General features: G+C 42.3%; 1 protein-coding gene across 6 annotated transcripts in view; it reads right to left on the reverse strand.

Annotated features, from left to right (window-relative positions):
- CTNNA3 (catenin alpha 3) overlaps positions 1 to 14,407 on the reverse strand; it is a 1,849,205-nt gene that overhangs the window by 183,501 nt on the left and 1,651,297 nt on the right. For all 6 annotated transcript variants that reach the window (XM_054660126.2, XM_054660128.2, XM_009458543.5 and 3 more), the window contains one exon: positions 2,781 to 2,873. In XM_054660126.2, the coding sequence (XP_054516101.1) occupies positions 2,781 to 2,873 (93 nt within the window). The remainder of the gene's footprint in view (positions 1 to 2,780; positions 2,874 to 14,407) is intronic.

Below are 14,407 nucleotides of genomic sequence, written 5' to 3' on the forward strand. Positions count from 1 at the left end.
CCCCAATGCAGGAAGTGAATAAAATCCAAATTATTTGGGATTTATGCAGAGGAGATTTATAAGAGCAGAGAGTAGCCAGGTTGAATATAATGTTGCCACCAGTAGATTTCGTGGTCAGGGATCTATCTTGTCACTAAACAGTGGTGAGGTTTTCACCCGGCGGCATTCCGAATGAACTGGATTGTCCGAGAACTGTACGCGGCAGAACACTAATGCAAGATGCAGAGCAGTTTCAGGGTAGTTTCCACAACATTAGAAGCAGTGGCTTCTATGAAAAATTCTTAAGATTCAGAACCATAGAGATCATCAAGTTTATAACCTATAATGGGCAGCCAGTCATCTAGCTGGCCTGGCCTATACTTTGGACCAAGAACAAAAATACAAACGAAAATAGTAGTAATAAGAAGTTTACCATCTTATATAATGTGGAAATTTTTGAAACACTTCCATATGCATTATCTTATTTGAAGTTACCAGTGATGCTGTGAGAAACTATGGTATTATTCATCTCATTTTTCAAATGAATAAATTTGGTTTTCTAACCAAGTCTTCATCGTCTACAAGTGCTAAGCCAGAATAAAAACTGAGGTGTGTTTATCCTAATTCCAGCATTCTAAAAAGAGCCTTAATTTTAACAAAATTTCCTTTGGTCAATTACTTTGCAAGCCTTGACACCTACACTTTACCTTCAGTGACATCAGCCTGAGTGAACCACGCACCCACTTCCCTGAAAGCAAGAGCAAATCTTACCTTTAGCAAAATGTATTTCCAATTCAATTTCCATTCATAAGATGTGATCTCTACCAATGATGCCAACTAGATTTGAAGGAAACTAAATCCAGATGCTGTGTGACCCTAGACAGTTTTCAACACAAATTGGCTAGTAGAGGGCTGACAAATAACCCAAATAATCTGTAAGAAATGGAAACTCAAGAAAGTAGCATTTCCCAATATATTACCAAATACTATCTGTCTGGCTATGTGATAATGGTGTCTACTCGAAGAACATTTTTTCTCCACTGAAATGAAATTTTCCTATTACCAAAATTTGAGATAAGCAATGTTTCTGATAAAACATAGGTTTTATTTTCTTGGCTGATATATATTATTTCTAGGCAATCTGAATGTCTGAAAACGTGGAACTTTCCCAAATTTATCTTTTCCCATATTATGTTTTACCATATTTTCTGTATTTTATAGTAAATGAGAAAATACTTAGCACACTATAAAAACAAATATGTACATGCAAGATATTATTGTTAATAAAAAGATATAGTTAAGCTCTAATGAGATAGCTTTTTAAACATTCATTTCACATATGTGAAAGTAGATAAACAAACAAAATATTTTACATAATATGTTGTGGGATTTTAAAAAGGCAATCAAAAAGAATAGTAGAAACAGAATCTGACTCTCTGCATCTGTTTAAAATTAGATATTTTTCAGTGTATTTATCTTATATTAAATTCTTAGGGAATAGAAATCCAAAGGATTATAGGTAAAATTTGGTAAAGACTAAAGTTTTTTTTTTTTTTTCAAATCAGTTTCCACAAGCCATAGATTACAATAGAATATCAAAACATATAAGGAATATCAACATTTTTATTTAAGGAAATGTGCACTAACACTCATTGTGACATGGAGTTAACCAAACAGGTCTTTGCTTGAAATGTTTCTGCAGAGCTTGTATAACAATATGTCTACAAAAACAGAGTATGCGCCAGCCTTTCAATATAAGTGCTTCAACATCAGATACATCCATAAGAGACCAGAAAACAGAGGGAAAGGTTAGGAATTTGCTTCCATCTCCAAATTTTATGTCACTGAATTTAACTAACTTAATAATAATATTAATAATGATGATCATGATAATCATACTATTGTTGCTGCTGCTATTACTACTATGAATGGTAGTAACTAACAGTTATTTAGAAGTTACTATGAACTAGGCACTATATAAGTGCTCTGTTAGTTGACTCAGTTAATTCCCACAGTAATCCTCTTATGAAGGATACTATTAGTATCTCTGCTTTACAAATGAGGGAACTGAGGTACAGAGAAGCTAATTGACTTTCCCAAGTAACACTCCAGAAGGAGGTGGCAGATGCACATGCATTCCCAGGAAGGCTTAGGCACTGTGCTGTACTACGTGGGTTTCAGATCCAAGGTTTGTTGTCTGGTCTGTAGTTGCAAGCGATAAGTGGCTAGGATGCCAAACTTTCACAGATACCCAGGCACTGGGTGGGAGTAAAGTGAAGTACAATATCTCAGAGTAATTCAGAAATTAGAATTAACATATTTGGAGTTGTGTGGTGGTGGTGGCAGTGGTGGTGGTGGTGGTGGGGTGTGTGTGTGTGTGTTTGGGGGCAGGCACAGGAGAAGTTATTGTAGAGAAAGAAAAGTAGATTATTGACTCAGACGAGTTTTCTTTTCCACTAGAATTCCCGAGTATATTTACAACTTCTTCGTTTCTTTTTTCTAGTCTAAGCAAACATGTACATATTTCACTTTTATATTCCCATGACTCCTATAAAGATCAAAAGCAGTATGGAGTGATTCACTACATGACCTGAAATGGACTTACTGTGAGCTCTCAAGATAGAGGAAAATAATTCCCCTCATGTGGTTTCCCTTAATGCTAAGGCTTTTCTCCATGTGCTTCACAGAACTAGCTCCAGATCCAGGAGTCCCACCCATTAGAGGCTGCCTAGATTGACAAAGGGAGGGCACAGCCTTCAGTGACACAGTACATGGTTTTCCCACCAGTTGAAGTGACATACCCTATCAGTTTTCCCTTCGGTCTGAATGCTGGTGTGACTGCGGACCTCGTGTTCCTCTTCAAGGTCAGAAACATCCTCCAGTTCCTCTGGGGTCTATAAAAAGAAAGCAAAACATTGCTAGTGGGAATGTAAAAGCATTTCTTCTTTGGAAAACAACGTGGCAGTACCTTAAAAGGGTAATCATAAAGTTACCATATGACCCAGCAATTTCACTCCCAGTTATATACTCAAGAGAAAGGAAGGCATATGTCCACACAAATACGTATACACAAATGTTCACAGGAGCATCAGTCATGATAGCTAACAAATGGAAACCAAATGTATGCTTACTGATGAATGGATAAACAAAATGTGGTACATGTGTACAATGGAATATAATTTGGCCATAAAAAGGAGCAAAATACTGATACACACCACAACACAGGTGAACCTTGAAAACATCATCCTAAGTGAAGGGAGCCAGCCACAAAAGGCCACATATTGTATGATCCCGTTTACATGAAATGTCTGCAATTGGCAAATCTATAGCAATAGAGATTTAATTAGTGGTTGCTAGGTGCTAGGGGAAAGGAGAAATGGGCAATGACAGCTGATGGGTATGTGGTTTCTCTTTGAGATGATAACAATGTTCTGCACTTAGATAGTAGGAATGATCACAAACCCTTCTGAATATACTAAAAAACACTGAGTTTCATACTTCAAAATGGTGAGTTTTATGGTATATGAATTATATCCCAATAAATTGTGAGAGAAAAAGAAAGCAAAAAAAATGATCACAGGGAAAATTTTATTTCAGTGAATAGCAATTTGGCTACCCACTATGTGGTTACTGCAAACCAAGATGCTTACAGTTGATAAATGCATTAAATAATCATTCATTAAAATCATATATCATCAAAATGCCCCAGAAATTATCAAGAAATTAAAATTTTAGGGACTTAATAAATAATTCAACTTGAAATTCAGTGTCTATTATAAAGAGTTAGCTAACTTCCATTCCTTCTTTCAATTTCAGCTTAAATGCCTCTTTCTCAGGGAGGTGTCTTGCTCAGGAATCCTCTAGACTGGGCTGGATTCCCTGCCAAGTGTTTCCTAGCCCCCTCTACTTTATCTGCCATAATGATCATTATACTTTAATATATCATCGCTGAATTAGGCAGCTAATTGTTGAATTGTCTATTCTGTGAGGCAGGGACATGTCTTCCTTGTCATTTTTGCAAATACAGGTCAAAGTGCTTAACAAGAATTAGCCTAGTATTTGTTTTAGTGCACAAGGTCTCAACTTAATATATTTTTTTTATTTCAATAGCTTTGGGGATACAAGTGGGTTTCGGTTACACAGATGAAATGCATGAATATGAAGTCTGAGATTTTAGTGAGCTCTTCATCCAAGTAGTACACATTGTGCCCAATATGTAGCTTTTTATTCCTAATCTCTCTCCCATCCTCCCTGCTTCTGAGTCTCCAATGTCCATTATTCCACTCTGTATGATTCCTTTGCTACAAAATCCTGGTGACAAACCCAGAAAATAAGTATTTAGGTTTCATAGAAAACAACCAAAAACGAAGTAGAAGATGTCCTTGGGCCTGCATCTTTCATGCACATATGGCTGCTGAAGACTGGAAATGGGCAGAGCCCATCTCCTTAGACTAGCTCTGGTTTGCCTTAAACGTTGCTTTACACACAGACGTTCTGTTTATTGTCAGGGTTGCCAATAGCCTTTCATCCCTTGGGAGCACTCCAGAGATGGGGACATTTGATGATTAGCTCATATTATATAGCAAAACTACCAATTTCCTATTCATTAATGGCTTCAGATTCTTTCTCATCTCATAGATCTTTAAACAGCACTTTCTTTGTTCTCACACACTTGCACTGAGCAATACCCATCCGTTTGCAGAAGAGCATTTTGCATTCATTTCAACCAATTCCTATCAGATATTAACATTCCCTCTCTCGCCAAAGCCTTCAATGTGCTATTTTTTATCTCTGTGTTGATCTCTTTGCAATCCTTCTTTGCTGCAACTACATGCAGCTATTATCTTAGGACAATTTATTATTTCTTCTTAGGTATTAATAGCACAAGTTCATTACTATGTAATTTCTATACAATCATATATCTCATTATTAGCCTTTTTGTGCATTCTTGTCACAGTATTCTTGAGAAAGCATCTTTGCAATTTCCCTCCTTATTATATCACCAGGCCCTATAACATTTGAACAAATTCAGTTAATCAAATTCTCTTTCTTGTGCCCTGTTGTTTTGCAACTGAAGGCTGTCTGGTGTCCCTAGTGTGATCTATTCCTTATAAATGTCTGCTATTTATTACTTGGGTTATATCCTATCATGCAATGACAAATAACTTCATCATCCACTCCTATAGTTTATTCAACCCCCAAATAAAGTAACAAACTAAGAACAATTGCTGCTATCAGAAGTCACAAGTGCCATTTTTGTTGGGGATGCTGTACGAAGAGATAAGCCTACCATTTACGCCCACATACTTCTGTGTTTTTCTTTGTGTTTAACACAGGATTAATAGTTTTCTTGCAAAGCTACAAAAGCTGACCTCTTCTTTTCATGAACAAAATCAGTGGGGAAGTGTTCAAAACACTTGCTGGCAGCATTTCACATTCTGTAAGGCATGGTGTTGGATGGTATTGTGAAAATAAATAGTTAAATACAAAATGCTACAGTTTAAGTGGAAACTAAGAAAGAGAAAGGAGTACTCTAATAATTTTGAGGGCAATACATTAACTCCTTCAGCACTAAACACAAATAATAGAAACAGCAAATATCCCAGCACTTTGGGAGGCCAAGGCGGGTGGATCACCTGAGGTCAGATGTTCGAGACCAGCCTGACCAACATGGAGAAACCCTGTCTCTACTAAAAATACAAAATTAGCTGGGCGTGGTGGCACATGCCTGTAACCCCAGCTGCTCGGGAGGCTGAGGCAGGAGAATTGCTTGAATCCAGGCGGCAGAGGTTGCAGTGAGCCGAGATCGCGCCATTGCACTCCAGCCTGGGCAACAAGAGTGAAACTCCATCTCAAAAAAAAAAAAGAAAAAAAAATGGGGTGGGAAAGGAGGGATGATAGAGTACCCTAGATCATGCCTTCTTAAAATTGTCTGCTTCTACCTATCTGGTAAACATCTGGAAGTTTTGTGTGTGTGTGTGTTTGTGTGTGTGTGTGTGTGTTTCTAATCAATTTCATTCTGTGAAAGATTAACTATCTTAGAGGCAGTGTTATATATTAGAAAGGCCCTATAATATTGAGTAATGCAGACCTGAATTTGAGTTCTGGTCCTCTAATGAGTGATTATGGGCAATATGTGTTCTCTTTTAAAGTTTGTTTCCCTCAGAATAAAATTCGGATAATAATACCTAATCCCAAAAGTTGTTGTGAGGCTCAATTACACTAAGATGCTTTGGGTAAGAGCTTAGCCCACAGACCTAGCTGGATTGTGGCAAAAGTTTATTTCTGTTTGTTGCTTTTCCTCTTCCTTCTCCACTACCTTATACCTCATCCCAATATACACCTTTATATTTTTATTAAACATTTATGTAAATTTATCCAAATTTTAATCACCTTTATTCCAAATTTAATAATTTTAATCCAGTATAATCCAAATTTATTTTTGATTTGGAACTTTGGATAAGCCACCAATGTTTCTGTCCTTTAGATTCTACACAGACATTATTTTGGGTTGACATGGTACATTTACTAGTTGCCTCTAGTTACAGTTACCTGAGTTTGATTATCTAATGTCATTGTGCTAAACAGGGTTTAATATAATTACCCATGCACTGCTTCCTTCTAAACTCCATGTAAGAGATCTCTTTTAATTGGACTTTAATCATGTCTAACAGCGAAATTATCTCTTAAACTGGCCTCAGCAAAGATTCACTCTAGCATGATTCTCAGGGATGATGGAAATAATTTGTCTTCTTTAAGCTGGGCTGTCTCTAAACCAGACCAAGATGAAGAGAGCCCATTTTTTCAGAAAAAGTGTTAATCAATGCAGACATTAATGTTATTTCTCATATCAGAATTGTGGAGATATATTTCATATTTTCCTATTTTACCTCTGGCTTATTATGGTGTCTTCCTTAGGCAGCCCAAAAGTGATTTGGAATAGGCTTAGTTTCTTCACCTGTAAAATAGCACAAATACTACCTAATTTTTAGGGTTATTATAAAGATAAAACAAGATGACGGACTAGAACATTATTCGGTGACTGGGAAATACTGAATTATTAATATTGTTTATGAATATTATAGATTATCATTACTGTTGCTATCTCACTTGATTCAAGCAAAAGAAGCCAAAAACAAATATAGAAGTTGAAGCTGAAAACATTCAGGCTGAGGTGTTTACATAGAAGCCAGGACAGCAATGACATAGTAGTAATACATTAAGACTTCAGGGTCACAATAAATTTCATATATATATCCTTTTTCCCACAAGGAGTTCAATCCTTTCTATAGACATTATCTCACTAATCCTTTCAGCATCCCTAATGAAACAGGTGGCATTATTACAACTAAAAATTCACTTGCGCAGACTTTATAAATATTTAATATTAAAATACAAAAAAGAAATTTGTGGTTGCTAAATTTTAAAGAAGAGAGAAAAAACACAGGAAGAAAATAAAAAAGAAATAAAAAGTATTAAAAATACTGTGGAAAACAGGAGTCATGCTTGGCTTCTTCTCAGAATTATGTTTGAATTCTAAATCATACACATGACTTATTATAAATATAATTCACTGGCTAGCTTTCACTGACTTACTAAAATCAAATAACCACCACAGTAATGTCAGGAGTGGTCTCGCACTCAGAGAAGCTCTTAGGAAACATGCTATGAATGTCCATCCCAAGCAGGAGACTAACGTCACATGTTCAATGATTTCATTCCAGCTGAGGTAGTAATGTAGGATGATTTTGCAATGTCAAAATGGAGAGATCACAATTTTTAAAATACATTTAAAAAATAAAAATAGCTCCCCCCTCCCCCCTCCCCCCTCCCCCCTCCCCCCTCTCCCCTCTCCCCTCTCCCCTCTTTCCACGGTCTCCCTCTGATGCCGAGCCGAAGCTGGACGGTACTGCTGCCATCTCAGCTCACTGCAACCTCCCTGCCCGATTCTCCTGCCTCAGCCTGCCGAGTGCCTGCGATTGCAGGCGTGCGCCGCCACGCCTGACTGGTTTTCGTATTTTTTTGGTGGAGACGGGGTTTCGATGTGTCGGCTGGGCTGGTCTCCAGCTCCTAACCGCGAGTGATCCGCCAGCCTCGGCCTCCCGAGGTGCCGGGATTGCAGACGGAGTCTCGTTAACTCAGTGCTCAATGGCGCCCAGGCTGGAGTGCAGTGGCGTGATCTCGGCTCGCTACAACCACCTCCCAGCCGCCTGCCTTGGCCTCCCTAAGTGCCGAGATTGCAGCCTCTGCCTGGCAGCCACCCCGTCTGGGAAGTGAGGAGCGTCTCCGCCTGACTGCCCATCGTCTGGGATGTGAGGAGCCCCTCTGCCTGGCTGCCCAGTCTGGAAAGTGAGGAGCGTCTCTGCCCGGCCGCCATCCCATCTAGGAAGTGAGGAGCGCCTCTTCCCGGCCGCCATCACATCTGGGAAGTGAGGAGCATCTCTGCCCGGCCGCCCATCGTCTGAGATGTGGGGAGCACCTCTGCCCTGCCGCCCCGTCCGGGATGTGAGGAGTGTCTCTGCCCAGCCGCCCTGTCTGAGAAGTGAGGAGACCCTCTGCCTGGCAACCGCCCTGTCTGAGAAGTGAGGAGCCCCTCCGCCCGGCAGCCACCCCGTCTGAGAAGTGAGGAGCGTCCTCCCTCCTCGTCTGGGAGGGAGGTGGGGGGGTCAGCCCCCCGCCCGGCCAGCCGCCCCGTCCGGGAGGTGAGGGGCACCTCTGCCCGGCCGCCCCTACCGGGAAGTGAGGAGCCCCTCTGCCCGGCCAGCCACCTCGTCTGGGAGGGAGGTGGGGGGGTCAGCCCCCCGCCTGGCCAGCCGCCCCGTCCGGGAGGCGAGGGTTGCCTCTGCCCGGCCGCCCCTACTGGGAAGTGAGGAGCCCCTCTGCCCGGCCAGCCGCCCCGTCCGGGAGGGAGGTGGGGGGGTCAGCCCCCCGCCCGGCCAGCAGCCCCGTCCGGGAGGGAGGTGGGGGGATCAGCCCCCCGCCTGGCCAGCCGCCTCGTCCGGGAGGGAGGTGGGGGGATCAGCCCCCTGCCCGGCCAGCCGCCCTGTCCAGGAGGTGGGGGGGGCGCCTCTGCCCGGCCACCCCTACTGGGAAGTGAGGAGCCCCTCTGCCCGGCCAGCCGCTCTGTCTGGGAGGGAGGTGGGGGGGTCAGCCCCCGGCCCGGCCAGCCGCCCCGTCCGGGAGGGAGGTGGGGGGGTTAGCCCCCCGCCTGGCCAGCCGCCCCATCCGGGAGGTGAGGGGCACCTCTGCCCGGCCGCCCCTTCTGGGAAGTGAGGAGCCCCTCTGCCCGGCCAGCCGCCCCATCTGGGAGGGAGGTGGGGGGGTCAGCCCCCCGCCCGGCCAGCCGCCCCGTCCGGGAGGGAGGTGGGGGGGTCAGCCCCCCGCCCGGCCAGCCGCCCCGTCCGGGAGGGAGGTGGGGGGGTCAGCCCCCCGCCCGGCCAGCCGCCCCGTCCGGGAGGGAGGTGGGGGGGTCAGCCCCCCGCCCGGCCAGCCGCCCCGTCCGGGAGGGAGGTGGGGGGATCAGCCCCCCGCCCGGCCAGCCGCCCTGTCCGGGAGGTGAGGGGCGCCTCTGCCCGGCCGCCCCTACCGGGAAGTGAGGAGCCCCTCTGCCCGGCCAGCCGCCCCCTCCGGGAGGGAGGTGGGGGGGTCAGCCCCCCGCTGGGCCAGCCGCCCCGTCGAGGAAGTGAGGGGCGCCTCTGCCCGGTCGCCCCTACTGGGAAGTGAGGAGCCCCTCTGCCCGGCCAGCCGCCCTGTCCGGGAGGGAGGTGGGGGGTCAGCCCCCCGCCCGGCCAGCCGCCCCATCCGGGAGGGAGGTGGGGGGGGTCAGCCCCCCGCCCGGCCAGCCGCCCCGTCCGGGAGGTGAGGGGCGCCTCTGCCCGGCCGCCCCTACTGGGAAGTGAGGAGCTCCTCTGCCCGGCCACCACCCCATCTGGGAGGTGTACTCAACAGCTCATTGAGAACGGGCCATGAAGACAATGGCGGTTTTGTGGAATAGAAAGGGGGGAAAGGTGGGGAAAAGATTGAGAAATCGGATGGTTGCTGTGTCTGTGTAGAAAGAGGTAGACATGGGAGACTTTTCATTTTGTTCTGTACTAAGAAAAATTCTTCTGCCTTGGGATCCTGTTGATCTGTGACCTTACCCCCAACCCTGTGCTCTCTGAAACATGTGCTGTATCCACTCAGGGTTGAATGGATTAAGGGCGGTGCAAGATGTGCTTTGTTAAACAGATGCTTGAAGGCAGCATGTTCGTTAAGAGTCATCACCACTCCTTAATCTCAAGTACCCAGGGACACAAACACTGCGGAAGGCCGCAGGGTCCTCTGCCTAGGAAAACCAGAGACCTTTGTTCACTTGTTTATCTGCTGACCTTCCCTCCACTATTGTCCTGTGACCCTGCCAAATCCCCCTCTGCGAGAAACACCCAAGAATGATCAATAAAAAAGAAAAAAAATAAAAATAAAATAAAATAAAATAAAAATATATCAATGACACAATGCCAAAATAAAGAAAATTAAGACATGGCCCTTGTTTAACACACACACACAAACACACACTGAAGTTCCTGCCCCACACCTTTGACCATGAGACTGGCACTCTACCTTATAAATATTCAAGAAATCAGTGACATTTCTGTTACACTGACCCCTTTTCTCCTCCTCAAACATGTCCCACTTGTCAGCACTTTCCACTTAAGACTCTTTGTGTCTTTCTATTTACCCCTTCTTGCAGACTGGATCCTTCTCGGCATGGGAGCTCAGATGCTCTCTACTCAGAGAAGTCTCCCCTGGCCAGTCTAACTAAAGTTAACCCTTTTCCCCATTTCATTTATTTCTTATATTAGTGTATATATTTTCTTTAGGTCCTTTTTCATGATTTTCACCTAAAATTATATTTTTCTTCATTTTTTTCCTTTTTTTGGCAGGTGGGATACATTTTTGATTTTATCCCTACTAGAACTTAACTTACATGAAAATAGGGATGTTGTTTGTCTTGTTTTCCACTCATGAAATGGCACATAGTATGTCTCAATTTTTCTATTTCTTAGCTGAATAAAGGAGCAAACAATTTAATTACTGACAAGCTTTTGTTATTGATCAATTTCACAAGAAAATCATGGGAACATTTTTGAGCTGTGGAGAATGTTTAATCCTTTGCCTTCTGTCTTTTAATAAGTATTGAATCAATAATTCCTTGCCTAAAGAAAAGTATATGCAAATATTCTTGAATTTAAAAAAAATCCTATGGAAACTAGAGATGAGATTTTGTGTAGAGAAAGGTTTTCCATAAGCTCAGAAGAGATTCTCAGATGTGGAGGACTAAAAAGTTTATGATTCCATAATCAGTAGTAACTTGCCCTACTCCTTGACAATCCAATATGGATAAAAAAGACTTCAGAGAAAATGTCATCCAGTAAGCCCAGACCAGTGTTTCAAGTCTCACCATAGCCCCGTGCCACAGACTTGTCATGGAAACAGTGGTAGACCTGAAAGGGTTACATGGGCTGGGACAATGGATGTCTCATTGGCAACCAGTGTGGGTAAATGACAGGGTCGGTGAGACTCCCTGATGTCTTGATGCAGCCCAAGCCTCCAGAGACAGACTTAGCCTCAAGAGAAGTGTTTCTCAGTCTTAGCATTGTTGACGTCTTGATCTGAATAATTCCAGTTGTGAGAATCTGTTTTGTGTATTGTAAGAAGTTTAGCACCAACCCTAGCTTCTATCTACCACACACATTTGGACCCTCTCAAGTCATGAGATATAATTAAATATGTTTCCAGACATTACCAAATATCCCCTGGAAATTTGGAGGCTTAGGAATCACCCATTTGAGAACGATTGCTCAAGAATTTTGGCTCACTTGGCCCAACATAGGTAGCAGGAGTAAGGGAAGGCCCAAGAATGACTATATTTAAATTTCCCATGAGCCAAGTTAAAAATAAATTTACTTGCAAATAAGTATGTAAACTGAAAGTCATATCCCATATAATAACATTATGTTTACAAGACAAAAGAGAGAAGACATTTTAGTCTTAACCAGACTACTGGAAGAAGATATCAGAAAATGTATGAAAATGAGTTAATAGGTGCAGCACACCAACATGGCACATGTATACATATGTAACAAACCTACACGTTGTGCACATGTAACCTAAAACTTAAAGTATAAAAAAAAAAACTACAAACTTGCTTGCAGCCTTTTTTAAAATTTGTTTTCTAAATTTTTGATTGATAATTGTATATATTATATATTTATATAGCATACTGTGATGTTTACAACAGTATATATTAACATTATGAAATGATTAAATTCTAATTAACAAATCTATCTCTTCACTCATGTATCATTTTTTTGTGGTGAAAACAATATTCAAAAGGGTCTGGGCACAGTGGCTCATGCCTATAATCCCAGCACTTTGGGAGGCAAAGGAGGGTGGATCACCTAAGGTCAAGAGTTCAAGACCAGCCTGGCCAACATGGTGAAACCCCGTCTCTACTAAAAATACAAAAAATTAGACGGGTGTGGTGGCGTGTGCCTGTAATCCCAGCTACTAGGGAGGCTGAGGCAAGGGAATCATTTGAACCTGGGAGGCGGAGGTTGCAGTGAGCCAATATCATGCCACTGCACTGCAGCCTGGGTGACAGAATGAGACTCTGTCTAAAAAAAAACACAAAAATTCAAATCAATATGCCTAAGAGATATCTGCACTTCCATGTTCACAATAGCTAAGAGATGGAAGCAACCTAGGTGTCTTTCATTGGATGAATGAATAAAGAAACTGTGAGCTCTCCCTCTCTCTCTATATATACACACAAACATATACACTCAGTGAAATACTATTTAGCCTTTAAGAAAAGGAAATTCTATCATTTGTTTGTCATCTTAATACCAGAATTTAATAAGCTGCTTTCATTCTGCTGATCTTGTTTTTATCTTTTATTCATAATGAGATTATCTAAAGATATCCAGTGCTAATCTAAGTTTGCTTGATTATATAATCAACTCAAGTTAACTCAACTAACATATTCGATTGTCTTACATATACAGTCATGTTGCTTAACAATCAGGACACATCCTGAGAAATGTGTCATTATGTGAATTTGTCACTGTGCAAGTATCATAGAGTATATTTAAACAAACCTAGATGGTATAACCTACTACACACCTAGGCTGTATGGTATAACCCATTGCTCCTAGGCTACAAACCTGTATGGCATGTTACTGTACTGAATACTATAGGCAACTGTAACACAGTGGTAAATATTTGTGTATCTAAACATATTTAAACATAGAAAAGGTAAGGTGTTGTGTCACGATGTTAAGATGGCTATGGCATCTGATATGGTTTGGATTTGTGCTCCGGACAAAATCTCATGTCGAATTGTTATCCCCAGTGTTGAGGGAGGGACCTGGTAGGAGGTGATTGGATCACGGGGGCAGATTTCCTCCTTGCTCTTCTCATGATAGTGAGTGAGTTTCCATGAGATCTATTTAAAAGTGTGTAGCATCTCCTTCTTGGCTCTTTTCTTCCACCTCCTGCCCTGTAGATGTGCCTGCTTCCCCTTCACCTTCTGCCATGATTGTAAGTTTCCTGAGGCCCCTCCAGCCATGCTTCCTGTACAGCCTGTGGAACTGTGTGCCAATTAAGTCTCTTTTATTTATAAATTACCCAGTCTTAGGTAGTACTTTATAGGAATGTGAGAACAAATAATACAATGTCATTAGGTGATAGGAATTTTTCAGTTCCATTATAGCCTTCTTAGGGGACCATTATCCTATATGCAGTCCATCACTGAATGAAACATTGTCATGCACGGCATGGCCGTATGTAGACAGGAACAATTATGCTAGATACTGGGAATCTTGAAGGAAATAAAACACAATCCTTGCCCTCAAGAGAGATAAAGGGTAAGAATATTAGATGGAGATGAAAGATATTCCATAGAGTTATATGATTTGAGACTGAAGTTGAGTGGTTAGAGATGAAAAAATTTCCTGGGATGTGTCAGGCAGAAGAGAGGAATGAGTGTAAAGCATCTGAGGAAAAACTGGGAAGATATTTCTTATATCACCAGAAAGCTGGTAGGCTTGTGTTACGGTGGAATATTAATGGAACTTGAAGTTAGGATACTTGGGTGTCCTAACTAAATTAGTTGTTTTTTGTTAGGCCAATCTCAGACTTTTCCTATGCTTAAATTCCTTGACCTTTAAAATGAAGATGAGAAGTAAGTAAAACTGATAATTTTTGTAAATCCTTTGAATTTTCAGTTTTTATGAATTGATGCTTAAACTGAAAACATAATAAGGCTATGACAAACATTAGGCTGGATCAAACATCTCCTCAACACTGAGAGATCTCAACGCTAGTGAAGATTCGGTAAATCTGTTGAGTTCAGTTGATTGAAACATAGTCCACTCTAATTCATCAC

This window comes from Pan troglodytes, chromosome 8 (assembly GCF_028858775.2).
Source record: "Pan troglodytes isolate AG18354 chromosome 8, NHGRI_mPanTro3-v2.0_pri, whole genome shotgun sequence".
NCBI classification, from domain to species: Eukaryota; Metazoa; Chordata; class Mammalia; order Primates; family Hominidae; genus Pan; species Pan troglodytes.